General features: G+C 37.1%; 1 protein-coding gene across 3 annotated transcripts; it reads right to left on the reverse strand.

Moving 5' to 3' along the window:
* Nucleotides 1-2,021: 2,021 nt before the first annotated feature.
* CCND1_1 (G1/S-specific cyclin-D1) lies at nt 2,022-10,667 on the reverse strand (the record flags this gene model as incomplete). 3 transcript variants are annotated; one of them, XM_051211687.1, is made up of 5 exons in its annotated part: nt 10,372-10,667; nt 10,120-10,335; nt 9,926-10,085; nt 7,206-9,889; nt 2,022-3,058 (listed from the first exon to the last, which is right to left on the reverse strand). In XM_051211687.1, exons 4-5 carry the CDS (start codon nt 7,326-7,328, stop codon nt 2,465-2,467), a joined length of 717 nt encoding a protein of 238 aa, XP_051071775.1. In that variant the 5' UTR covers nt 7,329-9,889; nt 9,926-10,085; nt 10,120-10,335; nt 10,372-10,667. The 3 variants fall into 3 exon arrangements, with proteins under 3 accessions (XP_051071775.1, XP_051071776.1, XP_012797930.1); XM_012942476.3 differs by having other exon boundaries at nt 2,465-3,058; nt 7,206-7,348; XM_051211688.1 differs by having other exon boundaries at nt 2,170-3,058; nt 7,206-7,348; nt 9,926-10,335.
* Nucleotides 10,668-11,114: the final 447 nt, after the last annotated feature.

The following is an 11,114-nucleotide window of genomic DNA, read 5'->3' on the forward strand; positions in this document are numbered from 1 at the left end:
ATGGTCTTGTATAGTTTGATAGACAAGAATGACATTAACTAATACAGAGAAAATATTTGTCATACAGGTTAGCTGTGGTCAAAATATTTCATTAGTTCATCTGACTGATATTAGATCGAATTGTATGAAGAAAGTAAGATTGCAGAAAGATCTTGATGATGAATACCAAATAACACAAAACCTAGACGTAACACTTCTTGCCTTGAATCAGCGACTATCAAAATGATTATACCAAGATACTTAGAAATATTAAGACAAAATTGAGTAGAATCAATATGCAATAGATTTGACCAGATCAACAATTTGGGAAGTGTATGCCTTCTTATTGAAATATGTATGTTATTAAGTCAGGTAAACCCACTGAGTATCTTACATGTTATTGGTTTGGTTGGTTTTCGATAAGATAAAATACATGATATCTAATTCAAAAGTGCTTAGACTATTCTTAACGGTCATCACTGGTTGAATGATGTAATGAGTAAAGTTACATAATAACATTAGATAGTATTACTGATGGGAACCGCAGAAAAAATAAAATCCAGAACATTTGCTTAACTTTCTATATAGCGGTAAAACGAGGACTTAACAAAACGAAAAATATAAAAGTAGGGATAACATCAATGACGAAAGAGAACGGATGGAGTCGAGGAATAAGTAGGACATAAATCTGAAACTTCAAGGTTTAGGGAAAGAATGAATAATTTACGCCATTGCAACCGATTTCAAACTGTGTTGCATTCAATACTGGTGGTAGCTTAGTAATTAAGTCAGCATACTGAAAGGAAATTTTTTATTTCAGACCCTAATCGTAGTTCTATCTCGGATTTTCTCTCACCATATCAGCTTATTGAACTCCGGGTAAGTCTTCAGAATGTTGCGTGTGTTCGTTGGTGATTACCAATCAGATAAACAGGCTTATGGACACGTTTTCCTCCCTTGTCATTTTAGAGATACTTCTGGTTGAAGGACACTTTAGGCTGTTATTCCACTCTTTCCAAAAAACTGTAGCACCTAAATCATAGGCTAATTAGCATTGATTATTTTGGTGACGAGAATGTAATACATAGCGAAAAGTCTCAACTGTTAGAATGAAATATGTAAGAAAGAGAAAGTATCAGTGTATGTATGTGATATATCTACACGTGTCGCTTGTGTGAAGAGTAATGAGACTGTTTTCCTAGACATGTACTATAACGGAATTTATAACAATCCTGACATTAAAACTTTTCGTTAATATAGTTGTTTTTTCAGCTTTAATAAAACTTGCGTAACGAAGTCAGTACGTATTTGTAATGAAATAAAAACCCACCATTTTACTGTGATATCTTTGGATGCAAAACATGTCATTTCAAAGATTTTTCGCGGTTAGATTTCACTTAAGGATTACAGGATATAAAGATTGCTCGTTTTAAGTGAATCTACTTTAATAAACTCATCACCAGCGTCACGAAACTAACTAGTTAAGTGACTTAACACTGAGATTTGCGGTATTCAATAACGGGTCGACGTCAAAGAAGTCGTGAACTCGGTAATACCTATGTCAGCAATGCTTACCTGAAACTTTAGCGCCTTACTCAGTTGGAGAATAATCGGATATTTATATCAACCTTGTTTCTGTCCATAACAGTTCTCAATTTAGACTACTTCAATAACACAATTATTATTGTTACATGTAGTCATCGAACATTATCGTAAGCAACTTTTATCAGAAATTTAAAGATAAATGGGAAAATTAATAATGAATACATAATTTACTGAGTTTGTGTAACCTTCACAATTTAATCACACTATGGTAAAGAGAACTGAAACTCAGCTGTCCAGTTATTAATACTCAGATGCAAAGCTGTTGAATAGGTGGTAGTCTATTTAAAATATATGAAATATCCACTCAAGATTATTTATAAGTACCACTGGCAACCTGCTAATCATAACTATCTTAAATGATCGTACGAAAATTGCTTATCCTTCAAAAATGGATTAACAGCAATAGACTTTAGACTGACGGAAATATTCAACATTGAGCTTACTATAGATCTATTTCGAAATGTTCGGTTTGTTTTCTGTTTGCTAAGGGAATGGATAAAAAGTTTTTAACTATTGCGACAATTTTGAGCGGTAAGCGAAAAAAATTAAACCCAACACATAACTAGTGAAGGAATGGTAAACTGATGAACATAACCAAGTATATGTGCACTCAAACACAATTAAAAACATAATTGTGTACAAAAGTAAGAGCTTTTATATGAAACACATATGGGGTAGACAGCTTGTGTCAGCGTTTGTGGAATTAAGTAAAGCGAAAATGAGAATATATTTGGAAAACTGATTTAGATTAAAGGTTATCAAAAGTAGCAAGCAACTGTCCCATAAAAATGAAATACAAAGAAATACAAGTAAAGAAATTAATAAATACAACTGACTGATTGTTTAGAAGAACTGAAATGCAATAACGGATGTATGGATTTTACTTATACTGATTTGTCCGATTTGAAACTGGATTTTCCCAAACTAATGGGATCAGTTTGCGTTCGCTTAATTTATCAGTAGCTGATACATTAGAATGATGACAAAACTGGGTAGAATGAGAATAATGAATTAACGGCATAGATAACCGGGATCGATTAATATAAGCGCATCGAGAATGTTCATTTTCTAGCTCACTTAATCCCATATTTTCAGCTTCTGAAGGAGGGGATGAAGTAGAACAAGCTGAAAGAGAAGCGGACGTTGTAGGTTTACAATTACGATCAAAGCTTACGCTATTATTTACAAAAACCATGGAGGTAGATAGAGAAGGAATATCAACAGAAGTTAGTGAAGACTGATTAGACGAGTTAAGATGTGGGTGGATATACATACTAGTCGCTAGTGGAAGTAATACAGTCGTGTTGACTGGTGTTGTAGAAGAGGAATGTAACTGATGGACAAGATGAACCGGTACTTCACGAACGGGACTTTCAGGGGGCTCTATATCACCTTCTAACACAGCATTTGATAGTTGCACAGTTCCAGGTTCAAAGCAAGCTTGAAGAATCTGATATGCTTCACGCATTTTGCGCTGTAAATAGAAAATAAAAAACTTAGTATGTTAGATAATCTAATTAAATATAGATTTGTTTTTGCAGCTTTAAAAATACAGATTTCAACAACTCAAAGTCTTATCATGGTTCTTAAAATAGAAATCCATAATCCTTAACAATGAATGCTGACAATAATTGATTACATGACAATGGTCTAAATACTTTGGATCAACATTTTTACTTAGGCCAGTTCAACTGACCTGCTGCTCCGGCAACACCGGTCAGACTGTTCTGCCCTACATGGCCGGTGACGACTGATCCACCAAATGAGGCAGATGTATAAAAGGAGCTCCAACTCTTGAAGCGCTACAAACTACCGGGCCCAGATGACTTACCTCCGTCTCTTTTTAAAGATGGTGGTGACTAAGGAACTGACTGTGTTGTTTACAAAGGTCTGGGAACTAGAGAGTGTACCAACGTCATGGAATACGTCGATAGTTGTCCCTATCTTTAAAAAAGGTTCACATCGTTCCTGTAACAATTATCGGAGGATAAGTTTACTTCCGATTGCGTCCAAGCTATTGGCTTCCGTCATACTTCGTAGGTTGTTCAAAACCCGAGAAAGATTGACTCGCGAGGAGCAGGCTGGGTTTCGTTCTGGTCGAGGATGTATTGATCATATCTTCACCCTCCGCCAAATGTTAGAACACCGCCATACTTATCAAAGGCCAACAATCGTAGTGTTTCTTGACATCAGGGCTGCCTTCGATTCGTTGGACAGGACTGTTCTCTGGGATTGTCTATTGAAGAAGGGTGTGCCTGAGAAGTTTATTAACATCCTAAAAGCCCTATATACAAACACCTCAGGCAGAGTGAGAGCATACAACCACCTCTCTCCATTGTTCCATTCGAGCAGTGGGGTTAGGCAGGGTTGCCCAATCTCACCATTCCTCTTCAACTTTGCCATCGATGACATTCTGGAAACAGCTCTGATGTATGTAAGTAATGGCGATGTGGATCTATTGCCTGGAGAAAGACTCCTCGATCTTGCGTCATTTATGCCAGCTTTTGCCAACTTGCGTCATTTATGGCGTAGGTGAGATATCCGTCTATCAACCAAAGGACGTGTTTACTGCGCAGCAGTTCGTTCCGTCCTACTTCATAGCAGTGAAACATGGCCGGTGAGAGTAGAGGATATCCGTAGGTTACTAGTATTTGATCATAGGTGTCTTCGAAATATTGCTCGTATATCCTGGGACCATCGAGTAAGTAACGCAGTTGTTAGGAAACGAGTACTAGGTAAGGATGGCAAATCAATTGATGACGTAGTGAAACTTCATCAGTTGAGATGACTGGGACATGTGTTACGTGTGCCCAACCACCGACTGCCTCGGCGTGCGATGTTCAGTGGTATAGGAGTAGATTGGAAGAAAGCTAGGGGCGGCCAGACCAAAACATGGCACAAGTCTGTGAAGTCACTGACAAGTAGACTGAGCCATGTTGGTAGGTGTAGACTACCTGGTTGGGGACCGCGAGATGATAGTAACCGATGGTTAGAGATCTTGAATGACATGGTTCAAAATCGTTTGCAATGGTGCAGGTGCATCCATTCTTTGTGTTCTCCCAAATTCTAATCTTCTGAATTCTTCATGTCCCTTTCTTTTTTCTCTTTCCAAATTTATTTCACTGGATTATACTCCTTGAATAACATCTTCAAACCCTAATTTTTCTGATTACAGCTTATAATTTAGCTACATCTAGCACTACGGGATTTGAATCGACCACTGCATCTCTGTGCAAATGGGGTGTGGCAACTCGAACTGATGTACGTACGTACGAAATTCTACGTTGTTACTGACTGACGTACCTCGACCTTGGGCATGCGGATGACATTTTCTTACTGTGCGATAATGCCCAAGGCATGCAATCCGCACTTAATCAGTTGGCAATCCGTGTCCGTAGGTACGGTATGTGCTTTGCACCTTCGAAGTGCAAAGTACTTCTACAAGACTGGAGGGATTCTAATCCTGTACTCACCCTGGATGGTGAGCAGATAGAAGTAGTCGAGAAGTTCGTATACATAGGTAGCTGCATAAGTGCTGGTGGTGGCGTGAGTGATGAGATCAATTCACGTATAGTCAAAGCACGAGCGGCTTATGCAAATCTAGGCCACATTTGGTGCCTTCGTGATGTTAGTCTGGCTGTAAAAGGTCGGATCTACAACGCGTCGGTGAAAGCAGTTTTGATCTATGCTTGTGAATCCTGGTCTCTGAGTTGGGGATGTTAGACGACTCTCTATGCTTGATCATCGTTGTCTCCGAAGGATTGCTAACATCCAGTGGCAACATCATGTTAGTAATGCAGAGGTTCGGCAACGTGTGTTCGGGCACAGAGACGATAATCCAATTAGTGTCACTATCTTGAAACATCAACTTCGGTGGCTTGGACATGTCCTACGAATGTCGTCCCAGAGAATTCCACGTCGTGCATTATTTGCCGACTCTGGGACTGGTTGGAAGAAGCGGAGAGGTGGTCAGTGTATGACATGGTGTCGTGGTATGAAGGAAAGCTGCAAAGGACTGACTTCTGTTGGACCTTCACGACTCCCTGGTTGGGGTCCGAGAGATGGTGCTACACAGTGGCTAGAGACGTTATCAGATATGGCTCAGAATAGAAGCCAGTGGCGATCCTGCTGAAACCTTTTACTTTCTTCATAAAAAGTGGTTGTATCTTCCTTAACTGAAAGGATTCTTCTGGTTGTACCTTTCCGTTTCCCCCATTATTATTATTACCACAGTACCTTACACTAATCTGGTCGTTATTGTTCTTCTTTTTTTCTGTCACGCTTATTACCTTCTTTTTTTCCCCATTCTCATTGTTTCGTGTGGCGCATATATATTTCGTGCTCTCTTGTATCAATATTTGTGTTCAAATAAATAAATAAAACTTAGGGAACCCCGAAATTTCCGAATCTTGACAAACTTCGTGAACAAATACTGTATTTTGTGTAGTATGGTGTTTAATTTAATTAAGCAGTATTTTTTTAATTTTTAAATGTGCAAGGAATTAATAATTGTAGTTTAGAAAATATGTAACCCATAGTTGGTACTGTTTTAAATCCTGAACGAGTGAGCGTCTAAGTTACATCTGTCAATTTATCAATGACTAGAATTTGAAATACTGAGCACTTTAACGATGTAATCAAATCATGAGAAGTGTTTTTCCAGAAGTATGGAAACATGTGAGCTATGAATTAAAAGACTGTATTTGTGAGCGTAGATGTGGAGCATAGTAATAAAAATATCGTCGGCACCACTAAAGAAAGAAACGTATGCATGGGTGAGATGTATTTTAAAGGATCATCTCTTTACAATGATGTCCTTAAGCGATGCGAAGTTGTAACTATCCAGAAACAGTGAAAGGTATCGAACTAACAGGCAATATTTGCGAATAAGTAATACGTTAAATGTTTATTGTATCAGATAGTAGGAATCTATTATTAGTAGAGTAACCTTACACAAGTTATTGTTATAGATTTTGGCGGATTTACTGGAACAAGTCAAAGCGTTTAAACTTCACACCAGGCTTCATTAAATGAAGTGGAGAAATCAAACGTTTTATTTGAAAGAACTTGGATAACGGGCTTTACGAGTTACTTCAAAATTTTTGTAACATGCTACTTAAAGAAAAATATATGGATGAGAAAAGAGTAATTTAAGATGCCTCTAAGAATAAATAGTCAAATTTTCTAATGTGTTAACTATACTCGATGAAATTTCGAAAAGAAGCTATCAGGCTGAGTATAATAAAGGATAGTCTTCCAAATAAAATTGAAATAATAACTTATTTCAATAAATACAACTGATTGGGTTTTGATTCAAAAATATCATATTGATGTTTAGCGAAAAATTTTGATTTGCAAAATATCACAGATTTGATACAAATTAGTTGTTCGGCAGACATTTGTTACATGTTTACTTATTCTGAGTTTTGCGAAGATTATAGTTGAGATTCAGATCGCACTTGTTTGGAGACTTATATCCATGTGTAGAATTGCAGAATACATAATGAGAAATATGTACAAATGATCACTTAATTTTATTAAGAGAATATTTATTTATTGGTACTCTCGAAGTACTAAAATAAAATGTAAAACCATTAATAATACATTTAAAAAGAACTCACTGCTTCAAGCCTTAAAATTCGCTGAATACGGGTGACTGATCTGATAGCAGTATCACTTAAATCCCGATGTACAGTTAGATTCAAAGCATAAAGAATACATGCGGCTGCTATATAGCTGGGCATATAAGTACTAATTTCTTCAACTAAAAAATAGAAAAAAATTACTGACAATAAGACTTATCGGAACAAGTCATCGGGTAAATGCATTGAAATCCTAATAAGACGTGCTGATGACATTGAAAATTCGACCTGATTTTAAATACAACAATCAACTAGATTTAATCCAGGTTACTGTGTGGAGAATGATTGAATGCTAAGTTAGTTGATAAAAACATATTTGATATGAAACAATATCGGTTCACAATGTTATTACATTGAGTAGCGCAGGCATAGAGAACTAGAAATCGCAAGATTGAACCAGTATAACGATGAGATAGTAAAGCATAACCATGCAGCACTAAATGCCTTATTATATTTAGAAAATTAACAGGTTTGTGATCTAAAGGATTATAAAGTGAATGAATGTATGTCACCGACAATGATCTTCAAACAATTGTCCGGGGTCCAACAAAATCCAGTAAGAAAGTCTTTCACCGTCCATATGACCAGTGATTTCATGAACTGATATTGTGTAGTGTCAGCGATAAGTCATGATATATAAAACGAATATGAGATGTGCATCGGTTCGAATTGTTGCACATTGCCTTATGATGAGAAAAAGTCAAAATAATGTCAAACAGGAAATATAATTGGGGAACACTAAAGACTCAAGGATGAAAAGCATGGATACTAGAAAATCAATGTTTGAAACGTGGTGAAAATTTACTACATTTGAGTCACTGCAGACGGTTTAAATTGTCACATATAGATTTTGCAAAAAATAACATGGGAACTGAAAACTACTTACTATTACACATCACAACAGCTTTTTTCCACTCATGCTATTCTTTTCAGTGCTTACGGTTATTGCGTACGTTCGTGCTCAGCTTATAACCTGATAAAGTCAACTACGTCTAAATTTTGGTGTTATTAAGGTTGTCTTGATTTATCAACGTTTGTCGTATTTTACTAATAAGTCCAACTAGTGCCAGACGGAAGATTACCATTGAATTTCTTTCTGATTATTTGGCTTTTTATATATAAACAGAGCACAGATAGATATATTTCCTCAGTGAAGTTAAAATAGCTACAAATAAATGGGTGCATCAGCTGCATAAGACTTGAAACAATTTCCCGAAAAACCGGAACTACTACTTGTATCATAATTAGCACTGATTTGCTTATATCTATCCCTGGATTGAATTGAACGTAGATAACAGAAATGATACAAAAATCAACTTCGTGAAGGGACTAGAGGACCATAAGGCGTCCTGGTGCTCTCACGTTGGAACATCTCGAGGTACGAAAATGAGTTCAGAGTGCAAAGAAGTCACATGGGATCAATAGTCTAAGTATGAATATCTAGAAACAATCTACAAAATCATGTGAACTGATCCGGAGCGACATGGGATGTAATGATTCTCCAATCCCATCTTTTTTCTGAGGTAACATGTTCGATACTACTCGCAGAACACGTTAACTGCAACGTTACAATAGCACTTGATGGCACTACGACGGTCTCGCACTTGAAGCTTTTGGTTTCCCAGCTAATTCCGTTACCTCTGGCGTGTTTATCATGAGCGGTGAATACTTGAAGGATTAGTTTGAATGTGATAAAATTGCAACATCAAGTGGGTACGGTTTGCTTCAGACGATTCGACACACTGGGTGTCAAGATTCACTGAGGTATAGATATTAGGAAAATTTTACGAATGGCAAGACACTGATTGCAAGTTTATAATTACTAACCTGACACTGGGAAAGAAGCATGAACTACCTGTAAGGTGTTCAAATGATAGGGTAAATTAATCTTGGATAGCAGCTTTTTTTAATTAGTGATCAATCACTAACAGTGGTGTGACAGCAAAACGCCTAAGTGCGTTTCGTTATGGCACTTAGAGAAACTAGCAGGGTAAGGTTTCATACGTTTACAGCAAAACTTACGAGACCTCCTATAGTTTGAAAGTCAATATTAACAGAACATGATCAACGAAAAATTTAAGGCCTTAGTGTTGTGAACTTTATTTATGAGCTTAGTGTCATACATAAATATGAGGCTAGACTCAATCCAAAGTAACTGCTTAGTGTTGAAAATCACGTCAGGTGAAAACCGGATAGTTTTAGTTATACTAGTAACGAAGCTGATAGCTTTTCTGCAACGCTAATTTCGAGATATTTCCCAATTAGGCGTCAAATACATATGGACAGAACAGTCGCAATTAACCAGTTTTTCTAGGATAAAGCCTTGGTTCGTTAAAAAAATCTAGGGTGTAAAAATGTGTCAAGCCAAGATGACAAGCGACTTATATTCAGACATTAATATCCGACTAGGGTATTTGAAGCATCGGATGTGAAACTTGGAAATACTATTATATTTCATCATTGTAGGCAATTAGACAATGTACTGCTCAGCTATTAGAGACAACTGCACTGAGCAAACACTTGCGAATACATTTAGCTAAATACTGCTGGAACAGAAATAATGCAAATTAAGTTTTGAAGTAACTGCTTGTGTTAGCACAAGTGAAAAATGTGACGTAATATTCCACACAAAATAACCAGATCCTATCAAATAGTAAAGGAATCTAAATATTACAAAGAGTATACAATATAGTTCTTACCGTGAAAAGCCTTAATATATATACAAAGTGCAGCCTGACGAATAATTTGACGCAAGCTAGGTACGAACTCAAGGAACTCAACCACAGGAGCGACAAAATCTACCGGGGTAATGCAAGTCAAGTCCCACATGAGTGATATACACACTGTAAGTTCTTTGGCCTGAAGTATAAGTGAATGAGAAAAAAAGCCTTACTAAGACATCCTGTTCTGTCAGTGAATTGGCTGTGTATTCTGTGACTTTTCTTAAGGCTATAGGTACAGTTTCTTTCAGTTTGCTAGAGATGAAGAAGCACGTTGCACCCACAAGTTGATACTCATTTTGCTCAGTTGGCACTATGTGCATATAACGGTCAATCAGCTGTGCTGTGTGTGCTAGAACTTCACCATCAGTCCCACGATGGATACAGATCTATGATAGTTGTAAGAATCTAATACATCAACCTACATCTCGAAGCCAATTAAGAAGAGATCGTCTCATCCATGTGGTTCTTGCAGGAGATTGTGAAACACAGAAACCAGGAGTGCTGTGATATCGTTTCTCATCAATTAATAAATCCTCAATAACTCTTAGGTTTCGTGTAAAAAACGGATCATATTTCGCTTGTGCGACGGTTACAGGTCCTTCAGATGAATTAGTACAGTGATCGCTTGTATCTTGACCAGATACATCCATAAGTATAACTAAAACCTTTACAAATCATCCAGAACGTTGCTCAGATGGTCAAACGCTGCGCAACTAACTGACGATCAGATTTCTCCGAGGCGTTAAAACAAGGCGAGTATTATGACCTTCGTTATACGAGTGTTAAGAATAATTTTGATATACTGCTAACGAATATTGAGTACTCACGACTTTTGTATGTACCATTTACGATGTTCGAAAATTCAGTACCTCAGTATGCGTTCCTCCAAAGAATCCAGATCATGCTAATAAGTTTAACACTAGAGATGAGACATGATATTGAGTATATACCCCTCAAAAAGTTTCATAAATCTTCAGCATTGATTCTAGCATCATTGGCTCTACTGGATATACTTAGCTGAAGGCGCTCGGCTACATATCAGCACCGGATCAACAGTGGACACGTCGCGCTACGTATCCTTCGCAATAACGTTCGGAATATTACTTCTGTATTGTGGGATATTATTTACCCAGTTAAATATTTTATCCTCATTATGACTGGACAG

This window comes from Schistosoma haematobium, chromosome ZW (genome assembly GCF_000699445.3).
Source record: "Schistosoma haematobium chromosome ZW, whole genome shotgun sequence".
In the NCBI taxonomy this organism is placed as follows: Eukaryota; Metazoa; Platyhelminthes; class Trematoda; order Strigeidida; family Schistosomatidae; genus Schistosoma; species Schistosoma haematobium.